We start from the raw sequence: 23,075 nt of genomic DNA, 5'->3' as shown, positions 1-23,075 counted from the left end.
TCTACTTCTTTTCTTGTTTCATTTTCTTCCGAAGTATTTATCACCATCCAGCATATTGCCCATTTTTTTTTTGGTTTATTTATTTTTTTATTCTCTATCTTGTCTCACAAGAAGGTGAATTCCATGTGAACAGGATTCTTGTGGGTTGTACTATGCTTATCAAACACACTCTAAACAATCACTCTCACTTAGCAGGGGCGCAATGTGTACTTACTAAAGAATAAATCAGTTGTCCAAACTATATTTATCTGCGAAGCTGACAGATGATTAAGTGTAACTTGGAGTGCTAGGCAAATCGAAAATGGCAAGAAGAAAAAGCACACACATGCAAATGCACACAAAGGTTGGGCTCCTTTATATTGAGCATTAAAGAAAGAATGAAAAATTGGGAATTTAACTACATAGAATTGAACCAAAGGATTTGTTAAAAAGTGAGTTCCCAAGCAATAAAGGTATGCAAGAAGAAAATAGGCAACCACTTAAGAAGCAATTTACATATTATTTAAGCATCTGCTGCATAAAATTAATCAAAGCTCAGTTGCATTCCTGTTATCTAAGCTGGAAGTGAAATCACAATGCCCTACAGGTTACCCCTGAACCCTGCTGCCATTCAAGGGGCTAATAAATTCTCTATGGATAGGCTGTATTTTGCTTGAGGTCCTCTCTGGTCACAGTCTTTAGCCGCCTTGCTTCACCAGGAAGGCTAATGGGGAGCTATGCTGACATCTAGCTTGCTGCCCTTGTGTAACTGTGGATAATGAAATCTTCATTTAAGAGTTGTTGTTGTTAGGTTGCTAAGTCATGTCCAATTCTTTTGGACCCCTTGGACTGAAGCACGCCGGGCTTCCCTGTCCCTTCCCACACCTAGGTTATCTATGTTGAACCCTGCTTTTGAGAATGCATGCTCCACAGGATTTTGATTCTTTTATAAAGATACTAGGGATCTATCTTTAAAATGAACAACAAACATTTCTATACTTATCTTCGAAATATTACAAAGTCAGGTTATGAATTTAAGAACCAGAAAACCGGACAGACACAAATATATGTTATAAATCAATAGATTCTCATCGTTTTTATATTTCTTCTCTGATCTTTCTTTCAATTCTCTCTCTCTCTCTCTCTCTCTATATATATATACACACATACATATTATACCTTGCTAATTTTTTTCTATATCTCCTCTTTTCTACCTTCTTTATAAGCTTAGAAACAAAATGCAATCATGGGAAGATAGAAAAAATGCTCCAAGGTACTATACTAAATTTCCTGAGGTCATTGAGAAATTTCAGCATAATGAGGGAGTAATACAAGCTATGATGCTTAACCCTGACTTTTCCTCTAGAACTGAACCAGTGATGCTCTGGCCACTGGGAAAAATCAGATATTGCAAGTTCACAGACCAATTTGGGACAAGTCTGAAGGACCAGCCCAGCTTTAGGACTCTTGTTTCAACAAGTAGTTGGACTGAGTCTTCTTCTTCAGTCTAATGCTTCCTCATCGCTTCTTTATGAATATGTCCCAAGGGTACATGAAGAAATCTGCATAAAACTGTTTCAGATTCAGCATCTGGGAACCCAGTGTAAGCAAGTTGATATGTAGTCTTGTTTCTATTTAATGCAAAGGATTATACTGGAAAAGAGAATTACAGTAAACATCCCTGTAGGTTACGCCTTAGCTTGAGCTTTTATGTACCCTCTACTCTCCTCCCCCCACCAAAATGTTTTCTACCTACCATGCTGCCATGACTGAAATCTCTCTAAACATCCAGCTGCTGTAGTCTCAGTAACACTCCCTGTATCCTTATCTCATTAGGACTACCCTATTGAGAAGAGCAATGGAAAAGTTCAAGACTAAAGAGCAGCTCAAGATTGAGACCAGAGGTTAATAAGCTATCTGATACTTCAAAGGTAAAAGGGTAGGTGATGACACTTTGAAAATGGCATCCAAGGGTGCAGGGTAATGACATGCAGCAATTAATCTGCTTCATACCCATTCCCCACACTTAATTCTCTTTCCAGTTTCTATAATCACTCTTGCCCTTTCTTATTCTCTCTTCCCTTCTCACATTAACCTTCCTAAATCCATCCTAGGCTATCAAATAATATTTTTTAAAAAATATGTTGACTGAATAAGACCACACATTTAAAAAATTTTATTTGAAAATTAAGTGATGAGTAGCTGGCATGTAAATGAAATCTCTAAACTAATTGGAATAAGCTAAATTTTTTCACTTCAATATTTATTTGAGTATGAAACACTTGTCCTGTGATTGATAGTTTGGATAGAAAAAGAAAACAAATTTAATATCCTTTCTTAGGTAATAATCTGAAAGTCTTATTCTAAAAGAAATTTTAGAGTTATTTGGTCAAGGGAATCATTTCTGAATTGAGTCTGGACAACACCAAGAAAATAAGGATTGGAAGGAATCAAATTCAAGCAATACACCTAAGACTGTAAAAGAAAGGATGAAATATAGAGTTAAATATTTTTATAGCATTGAAGATGAAAATGTTGCCTCACTATATTTCCTTAAATGATTAATGTATTAAATATTTTAAAATTCTTATATTTGTTATATAAACAAGGAAGGTGGCATATGAGATAGAGAATGCAGAGAACCAAGAAGTCAACAATACTTTTTAAGGAGTTTTAGGTCAACAGATGTTAATTCTATGTTGACCCTAAATTGAGAAGAAAGGACAGAAGAAGGCACTTTGAAATACAGAGATCTGAAACCAACTGGCTCAGTGTGAAGGGGAAAATCTGAAAAAGCCAAGTATCCTAGGAAAAATCAGCTTTCATCTTGCATATAGACTCACAACTTGTTTAAATAATCATAACCACTAAGTGGAAATATTCCAGCCAGCCCCAAAAGAGCTTACTATCCAATGCTGTACCAGAAACAAACATATTCCTAAGGTGAAAGTATAACAAAGTCTGCCACTTCACCTTTTTAAACAAATAGCATTCTGTCTACATTTGTAGATTAGAATATCTGACTATATTTAAATTGTGAGCTCGCTGTTAATCATATTAACAAGGTTCTGCCTCATCCACTTCAATATACTGTTTCATTATCTAAAAGCTCTGGATGTTGATACTTTATTGAGAATAAACATTTGTATAGCTTTGCCTTTGAAAATCTGGCAATGGTGCAGAAATTTTTAGCTTTGTGTTTGTTCTTTGCTATGCTTCTGTGCTCTAAAGCAGGTGTCTTGTATATCATAACCCAAACTATTTACATTACTAGAGTAAGAATTTCTAAAAATATTTAAATATATTAACATATCCTGGGGCTGTGTCTGATCAAAATAACCATCACAGAAACCCAAAGCACATTGTCAATTGGGTCAGAAGTCTATTCGATAAATACTGTATCCTATTTCAAACAGGAATGCTAGCACGTATTAAGTAGACAAGTGTGAGTTTATATTCTAAGAATAAATTCACCTCTTCAGTATAATATACCCTTTCTGTAGATTCTTTTGTGATGCCTGTGTTTCTGATAAGGATGCTATACTATTAATAGTAAACTCCTTTACCTATTTGTTAGGTGCTTGTATCTCTATTAATTACACTACACACTCCCTTTTGCATCTAATCTATAGCTTTCCAAGTGACTTTATTTAAATGATTGACAAGATGACAAAGTCCTTAGATGCTCGACAACATTTGAATATTCAAATATTGGATATGACTTACAGAAAGTTGAGAGCACTAAAGGGTCTATTTAATGTAATAAAGATCAATAGGTAGAAGAGTTTGACTCAAAGATGGATACAGTTTCCAAAGAGACTTTACAAGCTACAAAATTGTGGACAATTTTGATGTATCTGTTCCACACAAAAGCTCTTTCTTTGGACCAGTCTTTTATATTACCCTCAGGAAAGAATGCCTAGAGCTACATTCACGCTGTCTCACTCTACCTCCTTTGAAATGAAATGTTTGCTCATGGCAAACATGTCTTTGGAGAAGCCAGTCTATAAGCAGGACTGAGGCCTTTAGAATATCTCTCCTGGGGACTTAGAATAAAGAGAGTTGGACCCTGGTCAGCTAAATGACATACCAAGGTTGTGCGATCTAGGACTGAGAGAGTCATTTTCAGCTATGTGCATGGAGATACAGAAAAAGTCACTGTATAGAACAAGAAAAAAAAGATGCAGCCTCATTAGAAAGTGAAGTCAACTGTCTCATTCACAGAGTGATGAAGAATATAGTTTCCAGTTTTCACTTTCTATTTCCAGTTAGTAAACTTGGTGAATGAGGATGACTTTTATGGATTATTCACTGGGTTAATTTAATTCCTTATAAACCCCTTCTCCTTAAGGCCATGCGTTTCTCATAGCAAAGAAGTCCTATTACCAAAGGATTGCTATTGTACCACTGGATCCCTAAGATACATGTTTGTGTGTGTGCTCAGTCCTGTCTGACTCTTGGGGGCCCCATGGACTATAGCCCACCAGGCTCCTCTGCCCTTGGAATTTTCCAGGCAAGAATACCAGAATGGGTTGTCATTTCCTACTGGCTTTTAAGACATGAAATTATAAAAGAAAACTAATTAATATTTATCAATTGTGCATTTTCCTCTTTCCAAACTGATCATAAGCCTTTTTAAGGAAAATTATGTCTTAAACTTGCTTATAACTTTATTTTCTAGCATGAGATCACTTAAGAATAGGTAATAGTATAATATAAGTTGTTTTTTAGTATCTTTGAGAACTACTTTTAGACTTTGACATGTTTCCTTGTATATCAGATCATGCACCTAGTTCTCAAATTTCCATTTCCACAAAGGTTAGGCTTTGTTAAAAATAACAGAAAATCACAAAGGCAGGGATATACAAGTCATCATGCTATATCTGCATACGTTCTAAATGAGAGGCTTGGGTCTGTTGGGGTGGGGTATGGGTGTATATCTGGTGGTTTATCTGAAGGTCACAGTTCATTGAAGATAGCTTTTGTGGGGACCAAGTGTGAGGGAGGAAGACACATCAACACATTGATCTAGAAGGCATCCTTGAGAAAGAGACCCAGGATCCAGCTCAGTGGGTTCAGGAGAAAGTTAAGTACCTTAGAGATTCATTTACTCTTTAAATATATTAATTCAAGACATATATGTCCACTAGAAAGTTCAGAATTATTCAGTCAAAAACTTATTCTTACTCTGCAGAAATCTTGGCTATGGTGTCACAAGAACTGTACTCTACGCCTGTGAAGATTTCCTTGCACTGTGCTGTTCGGACACCGTTAAGCCAGTCACCTGTTGTGCGGAAGGTAGTAATGTCGATGTTACTTTGGTCCAGGAGAAGGTTTGAGGGCCTGCAAGAAAATAAAATACCAAAGGGAGAAAGATCAGGAGTCAGCAGAGTTGCTGTGTGTCAAAATTCAACACCAGCATCAGCAGGAACTTCCAGACTTCATGTGGCGCTCCTGTTTATTTGTAAAGTTTATCTGCCATGAAGCCTTCATCTGCTCAAGCTGGCAGCTTGCAAGAACACTGTGTAATCATCTTGTCTCAGTGCTCCCTTCTCTACTCATGACTGCTTTTTAAATTACTGAAACTTTGCCAGTGAAGAGCATAAATGTATCCATACATACTTCTATAATTTAATTTGTTTAACCATTAGCAAAGATGGTGGTAATTTCGGTTGCAGTTATAGCTGACATGACATTCTGAACACTCTGTTGTCTGCTTTGGTGGATGGATTTGTTTCCAATATTAAATCCTGCCTACTGAATGTTCATCTGCAGACATTGTACAGCTTGCTGTCTAAGGGAAAATTTGAACAATGTAGACTATAATTACAGCAGGATGTAAAGTTCTCACAAATTTAATGTCAAAATATCATTAAAAATAAAAAATTAAAAAGAAATAGAAAACAGTAGATGAGTAACAATAGGTGAAAGTCTAACAACTAGGACAACAACAAATATATTTTACAATATAAATATATATATACATATATATGTATATGCACACATATAAAGATAGATGATAGATAGATAGACATTGTGACTATGATTTTTATTGCACAGTATAGTCAGCATTAACAGAATTTTTTCAGTTCAATTACTCAGCCATGTCCGACTCTTTGTGACCCCATGGATTTGCAGCATGCCAGGCCTCCCTGTCCATCACCAACTATCGGAGCTTATTCAAACTCATGTTATCGAGTCAGTCTGCCATCCAAACATCCCATCCTCTGTCATCACCGTCTCCTTCCGCCTTCAATCTTTCCCAGCACCAGGGTCTTTTCCAATTAGTTCTTCGCATCAGGTGGCCAAAGTTTTAGAGTTTCAGCTTCAGCATCAGTCCTTCCAATGAATATTCAGGACTGATTTCCTTTAAGATTGACTGGCTGGATCTCCTTGCAGTCCAAGGGACTCTTAAGAGTCTTCTCCAACACCATAGTTCAAAAGCATTAGTTCTTTGGTGCTCAGCTTTCTTTATAGTTCAACTTTCACCACCATACATGACTATGGAAAAACCATGGATTTGACTAGATGGAACTTTCTTGGTAAAGTAACATCTCTGCTTTTTAATATGCTGTCTAGTTGGTCATAGCTTTTCTTCCAAGGAGCAAGCGTCTTTTAATTTCATGGCTGCAGTCACCATCTGCAATGATTTTGGAGCCCAAGAAAATAAAATCTGTCACTGTTTCTATTTTCTTCCCATCTGACATGAAGTCATGGGACTGGATACCATGATCTTAGTTTTCTGGATGTTCAGTTTTAAGTCAGCTTCTTCACTGTCCTCTTTCACTTTCATCAAGAGACTCTTTAGTTCTTCTTCACTTTCTGCCATAAGGGTGGTGTCATCTGCATATCTGAGGTTATCAATAACCTCAATATTTCTCCCAGCAATCTTGATTCAAGCTTGTGCTTTATCCAGCCTGGCATTTCATGTGATGTATTCTGCATATAAGTTAAATAAGCAAGGTCACAATATACTACCTTGATGTACTCCTTTCCCGATTTGGAACCATGTTTTCCCGATTTGGTTCCATGTCCAGTTCTAACTGTTGCTTCTTGACCTGTATATAGGTTTCTCAAGAGGCAAGTCAGGTGGTCTGGTATTCCCATCTCTTGAAGAGTTTTCCAGTTTGTTGTGATCAACACAGTTAAAGGCTTTGGCATAGTCAATAAGGCAGAAGTAGATGTTTTTCTGGAACTCTCTTGCTTTTTTGATGATCCAGCAAATGTTGGCAATTTGATCTCTGGTTCCTCTGCCTTTTCTAAAACCAGCTTGAACATCTAGAAATTTAGTTCACATACTGTTGAAGCCTGGCGTGGAGAATTTTGAGCATGACTTTACTAGCGTGTGAGGTAAGTACAATTGTGTGGTAGTTTGAGCATTCTTTGGCATCGCCTTTTTTCAGGATTGGAATGAAACCTGACCTTTTCCAGTCCTGCGGCCACTGCTGAGTTTTCCAAATTTGCTGGTATATGGAGTGCATCACTTTTACAGCATCATCTTTGAGAATTTGAAGTAGCTCAGCTGGAATTCCATCACCTCCACTAGCTTTGTTCATAGTGATGCTTCCTAAGGCCCACTTGACTTCACATTCCAAGATGTCTGGCTCTAGGTGAGTGATCACAACATCGTGGTTATCTGGGTCATGAAGATCTTTTTGGAAACGTTCTTCTGTGTATTCTTGCCACCTCTTCTTAATATCTTCTGCTTCTGTTGGGTCCATACCATTAGGATTGACTTATATAATTACAGGTCTGATTATAGGTCTATGACAAACTGCAAGATCTGGTGACTCAAAGGAACAACAGGGATAAAAAAGAAATGGAGGAAACCATGTTTTCATCTCTGAGGAGCCAAGAGAAGCATCCTATTGGTAAACTGCCTTTGGGTTGTTTTTTCAGCTTTCAGTGATCTCCTTAATTGTCCTGTGACTCATAGAACTGGGACTGGTCATGAGGTAGACACTTGATTGTCTTTATCTTTATTCTTTTCTCTTAGTATGGGTGCTTGAGCAAATAGTAGTTATGAAGACCTTTGCTTTGAGATGAACAATAATAATAGCCATAATGATTATGTTGAACAATTATGAACACTAACAATATGCCAGAGACTATACTGGCATAAACTAAGCATAATACACAGATATGAAGGACTTTAATCTTTATGTTAGTTAGACACTGATGCTATGTCCCTACAATTCTTGTGGAAGCTGAAACTAAAATTAAGTGACAAATCAGAGCTCTGCCCACATTTAAAAGGAATTTTTTAATTGGGAGATTTCTGTTATTAGTGATGATATTTCTCCAGCTCACTCCCTAATGTATGAGACATGTGTAAGCATGAGGTCAAGATTCTGATATCTAAACAAACATGTCCTAGATCTGCATGCTGCTGTTGGAAACACACGAGAGACATGTAAATTCATTTGGATTTTGATGGGGAGATATTAAATTTATCTGCCAAGATACAGTTTTAATTAAAAATAAGTTTATTTGATAAAAATGATATTTAATACAATTTTAATGCTGAGTTTAAGAAAACATCGACAGCATGACTGTTTGGTTCTACCTGTATCTGCAGGCTCTGTGGAAAATACATATGAGTAGTAACTTCCCTCCTTGTCATGATTTATGAAATGGAGACAGCCGAATGTGGGGGATTTTTCAACCATCTTTCCATTAGACTAAAGTCAACCACTTCGATCCTCTTTACCCCAAATGTTTTAATTATAAATAAAAAATTAAAGTAAAAGTCACTGGGTTGTGTCTGACTCTTTGAGACCCCATGGACAATGCAGTCCATGGAATTTTCCAGGCCAGAGTACTGGAGTGGGTAGCCATTCTCTTATTCAGGGGATCTTCCCAACCCAGGTATCAAACCCAGGTATCCCTCATTTTAGGTGGATTCTTTACCATCTAAGCCACCAGGGAAGCCCAAGACTACTGGAGTGTATAGCCTATCCCTTCTCCAGCAGATCTTCCCAACCTAGGAATTGAATAGGGGTCTCCTGCATTGCAGGTGGATTCTTTACCAACTGAGCTATCAGGGAAACCAAATTAAAGTTATGAAGTTTGTAATTTGTTTTGCTGTGTTACAGTTTAGTTTTAACTAACCCTCACAGATCATCTAAAAGAAAGAATGAGAAATTAAGCATTATTTTACAAAGCATTATCTTTCCTTTAGGAATATCTAGAACATCACAAAATATAAATATAGCATTTTGTAAGTTATTCTCTTCTGGAAAATATACATAAATAATTTTCTATGATTCTTTAAATTACTAATCTGAAAAAAGTTCACTTTTTAAATCATTGAAATTTCTTGTCTGTGTTTTATTTTCTTAAGAATTTGAGAAATTACAGAAATAGATACACATCCAGGTTCCAAAACATGCATAATATTCTTGGGTGGTTTTGCATGACCATCATGAATGAAATATCCTTGGTCACTGACCAACATTGGATATAATATTGCACCCATTGGATAAGACTTGGAATCAGCAAACAAAATTGATAGGTACAGCATTAAATCAGGTGTGAGGAAAGTTTCTAAGCAAAATGAAGTGAGACCTAGAAAGGAGACAATAAAATAGTGGACGATCTACAGGCCTGCACACACACTCACATACACTCACACCCTACAGCTTGGATTTCTACAGTAGCTGAAGCACAGACTAATCTAATGTTGACTTTTGTCGACTCTGGGTCCCATGAATAGCAATCCTTTTTTTATTTATGAGCTTGTGGGTATGAAGAATCAAACCTCAGGACATTTATTCAGAATATTTACGAAGTGTGCCTAATAGCAAAATGCAGAGTTTTTCTTTCACAATTCAAAATGGTTTGTATTTTTAAACTCAACAATATAGTCAGACTCAACAAGAATTTGGAAAAAATTAGTACAAACAAATTGAAATAAAACAGGACGGGTGGATTAGGGATTAGAGTGACCCCAACTGAGTCTTTCTGTTTATTACTTGGATCAAAGTATAAGGAAGACAAAGAATGACCTAATTTTAATGCCAGTGACCTCAGAATAACCAGCCCTGCAAAGTATCATTTTTCCACTTCCAGGATTTCTCTGGGGAATTCAAATAAAAATTGGTTCTTTTCCTCCTCCGAGAGGACATCTGGAGAGTTTATCAATGGATAGGAATTTGTCTCTCACTGTGAAGAGCCTGTGATGTCTCTTCATGCGCACCAGGGGAATGTAGGCTTTTTGAGCAGCTGCAAGCATTGGAGTTTTTTTAGACCTAGCCCCAGACATTGGGTCTGAAGGGGAAATTTATAGGCTGGGTGATGTGCACTGTGAGCTCACACTTTTACTAGACAAATTAGATAGGTTTCAATCCGTGCAGCTGTAAACGATGTCCTGCAGAGTTCCACCTGATCTTTTACAGCTTTTCATAAATCAGTACCTACTGGCCGCAGACTGCAGTCATTAAAAAGAAATCATGGAAATTACATGTTTGCTCAGGGGAAGCAAAAAATAACTTTCCTCCCTTTCTTTCTCCCTCCTTGGATTTTGGTTTGTGAATTATTCTTTTGTGGATTTTCATACTGTTGCTTTAAAGAGGTACACATATATTTTCTTCCACCAACTCTTACTTTATCTGTAAATGCTCATAACAATTAGCACCAGATACTTGGGACAAATGTCAATAAGTAACTGCTAGTCCCAGGAATATCTTCTTATAATGATTTTATTTTGGTATTGCACTAGAATTCTAACTCTAAAATTGAATGTTAAGTTATTCTTTTATAATATAGAGAGACTCCTTTGGGTTTACAAAGGGCTTTATTTTTTATGTATTAAAAATAATGATTTATATATATATTTCTTGAGTGAATAAGTAGATGCCTACTGAGTCTAAAAGTAAATATTAGTAATGTTGAAGATGTATTCTATTCCACTATAATTATGTGCTTTTTGTCTGTTGTTGTGAGTAGTTTCTCAGCAGCAAAATGTTAATTATATCTATATTTATTGATATTATTGCCTGAGAATGGTAATATACTTTTCAATTCCTTTTATAATCTATTGTTAATATTTGAGTCTTATTGTATTTCAAGGGAAAAATTGTGTATTTGCCAAATTTCTAAACGTGAATTTATGATCATTTTCATCTTTTTATCCTTAATATAAGAAATTCCAAATAGGATTAAATAAATTTAACTTGTCATCAGTAACTAAAAATAATTTTGAGTACATATAGTTCCCAACAGGAGACTAGTATATAAATGACACATTAAAGAGGAGTAAAGTCATTGTGTTTATTTTAATTGTCTCTAGACCTTAAGGACAAAATCTTAGCAGTTATAGCTATGACATCTGGTTTAATTTCTCCCAATGGTAAAATTACTTGCTTTGATTTTTAAGATTAAAAAAAAAAGAGAGATCACCTGAGTATTTGGAATATTTGTTTTCTTCTGAAATGTTCTTTATCATATTTGTTCAGTAAGGAAAGTCACCCTGTCAGTTTCAGAATTAGAGGTCAAAGTCATTTTGAGAAATAGATTGTTTTTTGGTCCTTAGACTTCTACTAAAGTATATAATATTTGTTAAAAAAGAAGTAGACATTCTCTAAAAGAAATATATTTGTTCTCTTAGAGATCAGTAGCATTTGTTAATGTTAATTTAGTGCCATTAACGGGGAAAAATTACAAGTACTGCTTATTTTTGTTCTTATTTATTCTGCAACTTAATGAAGATAAACCCCTACAAAGTTAGCAATAAGAATTAGCACAATGAAACAATATATTTTAAATCATTTCAATTAAATTAACTAAGTATAATTGACTCTTAAGAATATTATTCTAAGTATTTAAAATACATCGTTTAAGTCTTTAGACTATAAATCAAGTTACCTTCATTTAGAAGCTCATTCTAAAAATATTGAATGTATTATATCATTCTGTATGCCCAAAATTTATATTCTAAGATTTATGATAGTATTGATGAATCCAATGACATGGCATTTGAAAATTTTGTGAATTTAAAGAAAAAGTCATTTCTCTATTTCATTTTATAGACATAAATATCCCAAAATAAAGGTATCTTCTGTCTGAATAGAAATGAATGAATTTGTCTGTCATGTTTCTTTATTTTAGTCTTTAAAATTTTTAAATTTATCGACATTTATAAAATTAATACAATGAATTTATTTAAATCTAGGTGCCATATTTCATACATTTTATACATGTAAAATTAGTTGTTTATTATATGATACATAATATGATGTAATATGTATTACATATATATACAAAATATAAAACTAATCTTCACTATAGTTTCTTTAAAAAGTGAATTTTGCTTACTTTTTAATCTGTATAACAAAACCAAAGAGCTGACTCACTGGAAGAGACCCTGATGCTGGCAAAGACTGAGGGCAGAGGAGAAGCGGGTGACAGAGGATGAGATGGTTATATAGCACCACCGACTCAATGGACATGAGCAGGAGAAAACTCCAGGAGATAGTGAAGGACAGGGAAGCCTGGCATGCTGTAGTTCATGGGGTTGCAAAGAATCAGATATGCCTTAGCAACTGAACAACAAATAACAAAAACGTATTATAAAGTAAGAGAAAATTTATCTTTCTAAGACCACTTTCTATTTAATTTTATAGCAGCAATTTCTATCAAGAACTTCTTTAAGAAAGATTTTTCCATTTCTTAAAAAAGGAAGAGCTCTCTTTTTACCCTTTTATACATGTGCATTATGACTATATTTTTCTATATTTATCAAAAGCATTATTTTTGCATTGTATTTTCTTTTTCATCATCCCAGTTATAACTAAATCTCTTAAAATGTACTTTCTCTATCATTCTAAAAAAATCAAATCAACTATCTTAAAAAAAACTCAATGTCCTTCTCATTGTTTAGAGTGGCTGTTTTCCTTTGTTGTCTTTCTTTGCCTCATTCTTTTGCAGCTTTTGATTAAATAATTCATTCTATCCACTTTTGGAAAATTCCTTGATCTGTAGTTTTTCTAATGGTTTAAGTTTCATTCTTAACTCTGTCTTGTTCCTATTTCTACCTACCACTTCATATGCTTCTGCTCTGATATTGGTGCTGTTCTCCAAAGCTCTAGACAGAGGCCATTTTCTTTCTTTCCGGATAGAAGTCTATGCAGTGGGTTAGTGTTCTGAGATAATAGCTAATGGAAACACTTTTCCATTCTAGGACCATTCTAGGAAACACTTTTCCTTCTAGGATTGCCACCTACTGGCTTGATTGGCGCTGTAGTCCTCTTATAAGGAGTCTGAAATCTCCATAACCTATTGTGATACCCTGTTACGCACTGTGGAAGCATTCATTCATTTCAATCAGTTTCTTGGTTCTTATAGATTTTTGAGGTCTACACTAAGTGATGGCGGGATTTAGAGGCTTCAGAAATACCACTGACCACAAAGCAGCACCAGAGCAGCAAGGAGAAGCTCCCAGTCTGGGAGATTGGGAGAGGGGTGTCTCACTGTCAGCCCGTGCAGACAAACACCCTCCACTATTCACAGATCACAGTCTCCCTATAATCTTTGGGATATGAGAGCTTTAAGTAGAAATTATATTACTATGTAGAAGAATAAAGATGGATATACTTGTGGTAAAAATCAGCATGACTAGATCGAGACTTGTACCTTCTAAATGTGTTTCTAATGGTGTTTTTTTTGAAAAAATTGTCTTTGCAGACAGAAGGCTTGAAATTGGATGCTTAGGTTTATTCTCTCCCCCAGCTTGAGATGTAACTTTCCATGGTCTTATGAGTCTCAGTCTCATTGTGTCCAAAATGCTCATCTTCCTCACAGAGCTGTTCATCATTCTGCACTTGGCACCCCATTTAGTGACAGCACTGTCCTCAGAGTCCTCCTTGTTCACCTGGAAGCATTCTCTGCTACTTCATGTCACTCTGCATGGCTCACTACTCACCATGTCTTATAATACTTCTTTAAAACTGTTTGAATTCACATCTTTTTTTATACATTTTCCCTTCTTTAGCCTAAGCCCTTCCCAAGACTATTGAGATCATCTCCTTACTCCTTATCATGCACTCTTCCTCGCCAGCTCTTCTAGGTATATTTGCAGAGAACTGCTCCACAGGCAAAGTGTGGGATGTCATTTAACTGTCTTCAACGGTTCCTCGTTTCCTCATGAACAAAATTCCAGATTTCTAGAGATAACATGCAATCTTCCACTATCTGGTGAAATCATCTAGTGGCTCCTTCCTCATAATTCCTTATTTAATCCTATTTTATACCAGAAATAGATTATGCAGTGTAAATTGAAGTATTGTAAATTTTTGTGTCTTGATTTTCTGTACAGTGTTCTTCCAGCCTGGTATGATCTCATACTGGTAGACATTTCACCCGTCATCCACTAGTCGCTCAGTTCCAAAAATTATTTCTCTGCAACTTCCAGAGAATCTCAAAGCTCAAAGTAAATTCATTCTTTGTGCATGATTCCTAAACACTTTGTCTTTTTGCTCCAATATTTACTTAATCTGAGGGATATTACATTTGACCTTGAACAACACTGAAATTCATTTAGTCTGTCCTCCCTAATTGCTGTTTCTCCTGTCTGAGATTCCTTGGCACCCCCAGATTCAACCAACCACAAACGCTGGAGCAGTGTAGTGTTTGCTACTGAAAAATATCTGTGTATAAATGGACACCTATAAGCTTCCCCAGTGGCTCAGTGGTAAAGAATCCGCCTGCAATGTAGGAGCCTCAGGAGATGCAAGTTTGATCCCTGGATTGGGAAGATCCCCTGGCAGAGGGCTTGGCAACCCACTCCAGTATTCTTGCCTGGAGAATCCCACAGATAGAGAAGCCTCGCAGGCTATAGTCCATGGGGTCGCAGAGTCAGAAATGACTAAAGAAAAGGAGCAGGTACACACCCATGAAAGTGAAAGTGAAAGTGAAGTCGCTCAGTTGTGTCTGACTGTGACGCCATGGACTGTAGCCTATCAGGCTCCTCCATCCATGGGATTTTCCAGGCAAGAGTGCTGGAGTGGGTTGCCATTTTCTTCTCCAGGGGATCTTCCCGACCCAGGAATAGCACCTAGGTCTCCCGTGTTGGAGGCAGACGCTTTACAGTCTGAGCCACCAGGGATGGACCCCTACAATTCAAACCTGTGCTGTTCAAGGGTTAATTGTATAGTATTGCTGAACATTTCCTCCTATTTTCAAGGCAAGTTGTTGCAAGTGGAGTCTATGTCTCTTTACCTGTATAATCACCATGTGCTAAGTTGCTCCAGTCCTGTCCAACTCTTTGGGACCCTATGGACTATAGCCTGCCAGGCTCTTCTGACCATGGGATTCTCCAGGCAAGAATACTGGAGTGGGTTGCCATGCCCTCCTCCAGGGCATCTTCTGACCGGTGTCTCTTATGTCTCCTGCACTGGCAGGCAGGCTCTTTACTATGAACTGCCACTTGGGAAGCTCTCAGGGCCCAGTGTAACACTTCACACAAAGTAAATGCTAAATAAATCTTCATACTGATACACAGTCAAAACTTCAAAGGTATTCAGGTCTCCTCTATTTACTCTACTTTTAGGAAAATGAATCAGTTACTGGAGAACAAACATAAAATTTACTCCAACTTCCTTTCCTTTCTCACCACTTCTTGCAACATCTAAGTAAGTTTTTAATCTGATACACCATGACCATCTGCTTAAACACATTCCCTACTTCCAGCAGTGATATTCACAAAGACACTCTCACTGGAAGATTCTCTGGGAATGTTTCTGCTATGAATCATCAACTCTAAGGAAGGTTGAAAAGTAAAATAATGCATTATAGTAAGATTTCTGTAACAGTATAAGAAATAAAATGTGCCATAAAATTAACTAGACTCAGGCAGACTCTGGAAAACAATATCCCTATAAAAATTGATAGAATGATGTTGTTTTTCCTAAAAGACTTTATAGACATAATTCTTTACAGTGATCCAAATAACTAAGTCATTCAGAAATTTGAATCCTTGGTGCCATCCACAAACTCAGATTGAGACAGTCTCCAAGTGTAATGAAGAGGAAGAGAAACATAAGATTTATGCTTAGGGGAAATAAAAGAAAATTAGGGTTAGGGTTAGGAGAAGGAAATGGCAACCCACTCCAGTGTTCTTGCCTGGAGAATCCCAGGGACAGGGGAGCCTGGTGGGCTGCCGTCTATGGGGTCGCACAGAGTCGGACACAATTGACGCGACTTGGCAGCAGCAGCAGTAGGATTAGGGTTAGGGGAAAATTATAAGCTTTTACCTTTATGACTAATGTCTGTAGAAATCCATATAATGAATAGGAAAAAGAACTGGAATGTTTTTTCTAAAAATTGTTTGTCTGTTGAAATGGAAATTTAGTATTATTTCAGCAAATACATATTCATGTGTGAAACAGTATTTACTGAGTTTCGAATATCAACTTTGTAATACAGGGAAGCATAGCATCTGATCTCATTGGTCTTAGAGTTAATTGGAGGAATGAATACTTAGAAAATGCATACAACTGAATTACAGTTGGGATGAAGAAGAAGGACGCAGTGGCCTGTAAAACAATTAATAGTGTTGACCTTTAAATCTTGTTGCCAGAGAATGCCTCAATTAAGGCATAGAAACTGCTTTCTAAGGGAAATGGACACAAAGAAGAATCTTAAGACAAGGAGAACAGCATGAGCTACTTACTGTTCTCATGTCTGACATGCTTTGACTTTCTGAAGGAACCTGAAGTTGGTCACTGAGGCAGGCTACCATCCTATTTAGGTGAAAGGAGCTCAGGTTGAAAGGCTGAAATGCTCCCCACAAACCAGTTGTGTAAATCAAACAGGCTTACATCTCTGCCTTAAATGCCTTAATGGGTTCCTCATGCATTTCAAAAAAATTCCAAAGTCCTCCCCATGACCTGGGTAGCCTCAAGTACTCTGGCTTCTGTTTGCCTTCTTGTGACAGACTCTTCCTTTCCCTTCTGTCCTTCCATTATGTTGTCCTCCTGCCATTTTCAAGAACCCTTTAGACTCATCTGCAGTTTATTTTTACTATACCTAGAGTTCTTTTTCTTTCCCCCAACCACCCTTTAATGATCGATCACAGCCTTTTATTTATTTCCTTCCTATAATCCATGCCAGTCTATTGTCTATTTGTATACATTATAGAAGAAGTCTATTCATCTTACAGAATGTAAACTCCAGGATTGTAAGAAACATATTTGTCTCCATCACTGTTCTCCAGCATCTGCACATGCCTAGCACATAGTAGATTAACATACAATAAATAATTGTTTAAAAAATGAAGAAGTTAATATTTCAATAAAAGAAAGGACATTGGAGAAGCAGGGATATTTAAATCATCAAAAAGAATGCAGATTTTTTTCCAAGTATAATGGAGATTCAAAATCGGTTATAAAGAGGTGACTAATTATATTGTATATTGAATTCTCCAGGCATGTATATATGAGTGGGTAGTTATTCCCTTCTCCAGGGCATCTTCCTAACCCAGGAATTGCAGGCAGAGTATTTACCATCTGAGTCACCAGGAAAACTTGATATGTATTTATCAATATATAATTTATCAATATATAGAGATTGATAGGAAAATTCTGAAGACTCTGTGAGAGATGCTCAAAGTGGGACAATCATGGAATCAGGGGACACATTAGGAGACGACTGCAGTGCCCTAGGTCAGAAGGAGAAAAAGTCATGGAGAGAGTGTTTGCAGTGAAAAGGGAGCAAAATGAATCATGTTGACACAGTGCTCACCTGGGTTGAAGTGTTGGAGGCCCAGAAAGTGGGGCCAAAATGGTTCTAATATTGATTGGGCAGATGTAAGGTGCTAGTGTATTAAACTGAATTCAAAATGCAGTGGGAGGATGAGATTATCAGGAGTACATAAAAGGATAAAATTTTGAATATTAAGTTCTGAAATGTCTGTCTTTGAGACACTTATTGGAGGAGTTTGGCTCTGAAAGGTGGTAGAAAAATAAGGATGTAGTTGATAAGAGATGTGGAATCAGCAGAGGTGATGTTGATAAATAGCCTTTTCTAAATTCCCTTGATGATAAAAATTACCTGAAGTTTTTTTTATCAAATGTCCAAATTCCACTCTCCTTTCCTGCAGATTCTGAATTAGTAGCTTGGATTAGACCTGGATATTTGAACATTTAATAAATTCCCTCTAGTGATTTTTTACTAGGGTAATTTGAGAAACAATGTCACAGAACATATTTTTATGGCAATAATCTTGCAGATATAAAGAGCCTGCTTATGCAGGAGAGAGGGAAAGAGGCTGGATACACAGGGGATGGAGAGGAGAGAGAGAAAGGCATTTGCCTCTGACATTGGAAGCATACTTCCTCTCTCTCTTCTAATTACAGGAAAGAAGGACTCTCCTTTCTTGTAATTATAGGAAAGAAGAACACCAGTGCGTTTTTGTTTTGCTGTTGGAATTTTCCATTTGATGGCTTGTATTTTCTCAATAAAGCATGTGGCAAGGGCATTACTGGAAAATTAAACGGGAAGAGGAATATGTGGAATCAGCTATGAAAAAGAATAAAATAATCATTGTCAAAATTGGGAAAGAAAATTTTCTAAAGAAAAATAAGATATCTTGACATTGTTGCATGGCAACATAAGGTTGTCATTAATAAATTTATAAAGGCATAATCTGCCCAGCTGTGCATTTTAATGGCAATAAGAAAACATAAGCACAATTTCTAAAATTTTTATAGTGAATTAAGAAAAATATGTTCCCTAAAATTACATAGTTTGTGACAAAATAAATGGAATATATTAAAGTATTACATAATATATACTAGGATAAAAAATGTTCAGTTACTTTAATAAGAATGGAATAGTGAATTTAACAAAATTTGAATATGATAATATACAATGACATAATATGATCTGATATTAAGATTAATTTCACATATAGAATTGGGTTTTACTATCTAGATAATATTATATGAGCTAGTTTTTATATTGGTAGTGACCCTATGGAAATGGCTTGAATGCTCTTTTATGATATGGAAATAGTTGAAAAGGTATTCTTTTTGCTATTGAGTAAAGTTTAAAAAAATGGCTTCAGGGTATAAAATGAGGATTGTATGGCTCAGGGAAAGGCAGGTTTATTATCCTGTTGGTTGTTAAACTGTCAGGTGGATTTCCAGTCTCATTCTGAAATTTAGGACAGAGATTCATCCTTGCAGGATAAGTTATCAGTAGTTTTACCTACTGGATATATATTAATAAATTCAATAGTATTGATCTCCTAAAAGTTATTTCTAACAAATAATCTATGACTCTTGTATACTTACATTAAATTTTGATGCAAATTCTCTTTATTTATTTTATTCAAATGTAATGTAAAAGCTGGATCATATCTGCTCGGTATAATTGTTTCCATTAAGGTAAAAAATTACATACTCTAAGTGCATTAGCAAGCACTCTATCAAGTTGAAAGTCACAACTCTTACTACCTGTCAGTGAAAACAACAGATGTACACAAAAATAAGAAAATTCTTTCCTATAAGGTATTATATTGAATTTTTTATACTTGAGTCACAGTAAATCATCATTATGCAGTATGTATATATGTTAATTAATATTGGGGATTTTTGTGCACAGTAGGTGTAGTTCTTTTACTAAAACCCTGTAATTTAAGAACACATTATCAAAATGTAGAGCTGTTTTTCACTTATGTGTACAATGAGCATATAATTGACATTTCTCAAAACCATTAGGACAACTCAGTGATTCTCAGCTGGGAGGATTATGCATCAAGTCTGATGGACATTGTGCCCTCAGGGTTGCCTCATGGCTACAGTGTGTTGACATTTGTGTTGCTGTCCAGGGACACTGACATTATTATATTCTTAGCTTTATCCTTCACAGTATCTAACAAAGTAATTGGCACATAATATGGGTTAAACAAAGATTTGTTTAATCAAGGGAAAATGGCATTCTGCTAGCCAGTGCAATGGCTTGGTGGCACTATTATTATTTTTGTAATTTTATTTTAAATGAGGATTAAATCAAGACCGCTAGAATTACCCAACACTCTACATATCCTTTTTTTGTTTGTTTGTTTAAGTAACAGAGAAAGAATGTTTAAGTTTGTTTAAGTAACATTGGAAAGAATCTACCTGTTCATGGTTTCTATTGTGCAAATACTGAAGCCTGAATGTAAACGTGTTTCTAGGTAAGATGCAAGTTAAAAAATATCAGAACTTTATCAGTGTCATTAAATAGAATGATATTTCCTTCTGAAAGTGAAAAAACAAACAAACAAACAAACATGTCTTTCTAATCTTGAGGAATATAAGTGTCAAAGTATGCAGTTGGGGGAGTGGAATAAAAAAATTAACACCTTGGAGATAAAAAAAACAGTCATCTCAGAGGAGGATGTAAAATCAAATGTGTCACCTTGCTGCCGCACTGGTGATGATCTTCAGACTGCCTGGGTTCCGGATAAGCTTGTCCAGAATGCTGACAATCTGCTCAAACTTGGGTCTGTTGTTTCTGTCTTTCTGCCAGCAGTCTAGCATCAGCTGATACAACGCAGCTGGGCAGTCCATGGGGGGTGGCAGTCGATAGCCTTCATCCACAGCTTTAATTACCTGTGTGAGATGCAAAGTTTCCAGGGATTTAAAGACGTGGAATTTCTTTTATTGTAATACTTCTTTTTGGGCAGGTCACACTTATACGTATATTTCAAAGTAAAGTGAAAGGTTTTCATTTTAAATTCCTTAAAAGGATAACAGCTTATTAAATAAATATTCTTCATGTCTGAAAATGTTATATAAATAAGATCGAGACAGAGAAAGTGGATTTAGGAAAGAAAAGTTTGTACAGTAACTTTCTGGATTAAAATAAAAAGAAATGATCTATGATATGGGAAATTTAGAAAACTATAAAGAAACTCTTATGTGGTAATACATACTTCTGCGAAAACTATATATAAATGGATGAATGCAGAAAAAATACCACAGATTTTTAGTTATATCACAGTCCAAATGGTACCTCTCAAATCGTAGTCAGTTCCTTTGTTAAAAGCCCATGGCTTGAACAATTAAATGACTCTTAGTTAATCAGCATTTTAAAATAATGTAAAGTCATGATTTTCAAACATTACTCTGTATCAGAATCATCTGGAGAACTTAATACACAAATAGCTAATCTTTGATTCAATAACTCTGGGGAAAGTCCTGAGAATTTGCATCCCTACCCATTCCCAGACCTTGCTAAAGCTGCTGGTCCAGAAAGCACATTTTGAGATCCTCTGATACAAAAAGAATTTGGAAAACAGAGATGTGGAAAAGTGAGTCTGATTTTCCCAGTGTTATTATAAAACGTGGCTTGTTTGAAGAAGTTCAGAAAGGTTTTTATATCCAAATACATTAAAAGCAATTTTATATGTGGTGAGTAGGAAATGACTAAAAGCGTCTCAGCTTTCCTTCTTATGTGTCTTTGAGATCATGCTCAGTTTCTGGCTAAGCATAAAGAAAACTCTCTGTGTGCTGAATCCATATGCCAATAGCATCCTTGCACTAAGCATTAGCAAAGCATGATTTATAAAAACAAAAACCTTTTGAAAAATCATATCACAGTTGTAATAGAAAGTTAACGATTATTTTCTCTATATCGAGACTTCAATTTGTATAATTAACTTCATGTGCAAGTTTAATACATTATAAGAAACAACATGTTAGAGATTGGTTGTTTTGTCTGACTTTGGGAAATGCTATATTTAAGTAAACAAAATGTTGGCACAGATGCATTAATTGAATCTACAAAGGATGGCAGAGTGTATCTTACTAATGTAAGAGAGACAATTTTGTAGCAAAAATAATTCAAACATTTCTTGATATCTATTGGCCATTTTGTCAGGCACTTATTCATTACATTTTATTACAAATGTTTTCCTTTTGTCTCACTTCTAAACCCCTGCTTTAGGGAAAAATGTGAAGCTGTCAGAGCAACTCAATTAATATCTTTATAAGATTTGGAAACAATTTCGTTTCTTCTAAGTATTCTGTTTCAATGTCACAAACTGGGAGCCACCTGGTTTCATTATGCTCCACTTCCTTGCACAGCTTGATCTCTTAATCTGAACCCATAACTCATAGACTACAAATACTTACATCCTGATTGGACATCTCCCAGTATGGTCTCTCTCCATAGGACATCACCTCCCAGAGAACGATCCCGTAACTCCATACATCGCTGGCTGATGTGAATTTGCGGTAGGCTATGGCTTCTGGTGACGTCCACCGGATTGGGATCTTCCCTCCCTTGGAACGTAAAATCATATATACATAAACAATCAATGACTAAAACATACTATATACATTATCATCTGAAATCTGACTGAATTTGTTGGGGCGTTTGTTTTGTGAAATGGACTATGGGTTTCTTCTGATATATCTTGATGTTCATCTATTCTAATAACAGCGAGTGAGTGGCAAAGGGAAAAACATTTGAAAATTGCTAAAATGCTGACTTTTTAAAATCAGTTATGGCACATTTATCAGTCATCTGTAACAACAATTTAAAGTAGATAGGATATATCATATATTAGAGTTAATTGAGGTGGATGTGTATGCTTAGTTATCAGTGGTGTCCGACTCTTTGCAACCACATGGACTGTAGCCCGTCTGGCTCCTCTGTCCATGGAGGTTCTCTAGGCAAGAAGATTGGAGTGGGTTGCCATGCTCTCCTCCAGGGGATTTTCCCAACCCAGGGATCAAATCCAGGTCTATTAACTGAGGTATCTCAAATCAACATTTATTGATTTAATAGATTTATGCATGAACAAACAGCGCTAATGTTGACTTGTAAAGAATTTATATCACTTATTTACACACAATTTCTTTTAGGTATTTGTTAATTAAATACATTGCAAATAAAATTATACATCTAAAAACACTTTAATATATCAATCATCTTAATTAATTTACTCAGTGCCTCCCTCTACCATTAGCCACTGAAGTACCCTCCATGTACAAGGTAGGCACCATATGAGCTAGAAAGATTATAATGATTACAATCTGAGAATTTACAATCTAGAGCAGATATTGCTTCTATGAGTTATGGGAGATATAAATGTATAACTCCCATGG

The 23,075-nt window shown here is 35.9% G+C and overlaps 1 protein-coding gene across 4 annotated transcripts in view; it reads right to left on the bottom strand.

Moving 5' to 3' along the window:
- Positions 1–23,075, bottom strand: part of EPHA3 (EPH receptor A3) — a 405,712-nt gene that overhangs the window by 3,745 nt on the left and 378,892 nt on the right. For 2 of the 4 annotated variants that reach the window (XM_027979022.2, XM_042230433.1), the window contains exons 14-16: positions 22,098–22,247; positions 20,380–20,573; positions 5,167–5,322 (exon numbers count right to left, since the gene is read on the bottom strand). In XM_027979022.2, coding sequence (XP_027834823.2) covers positions 5,167–5,322; positions 20,380–20,573; positions 22,098–22,247 — 500 coding nt within the window. The remainder of the gene's footprint in view (positions 1–5,166; positions 5,323–20,379; positions 20,574–22,097; positions 22,248–23,075) is intronic. The other 2 variants (XM_060404088.1, XM_060404090.1) reach the window with 1 other exon arrangement.

The sequence above is a fragment of the Ovis aries genome, chromosome 1 (genome assembly GCF_016772045.2).
Source record: "Ovis aries strain OAR_USU_Benz2616 breed Rambouillet chromosome 1, ARS-UI_Ramb_v3.0, whole genome shotgun sequence".
Lineage (NCBI taxonomy): Eukaryota > Metazoa > Chordata > Mammalia > Artiodactyla > Bovidae > Ovis > Ovis aries.
This window is presented reverse-complemented; position numbering and strand designations above follow the sequence as displayed.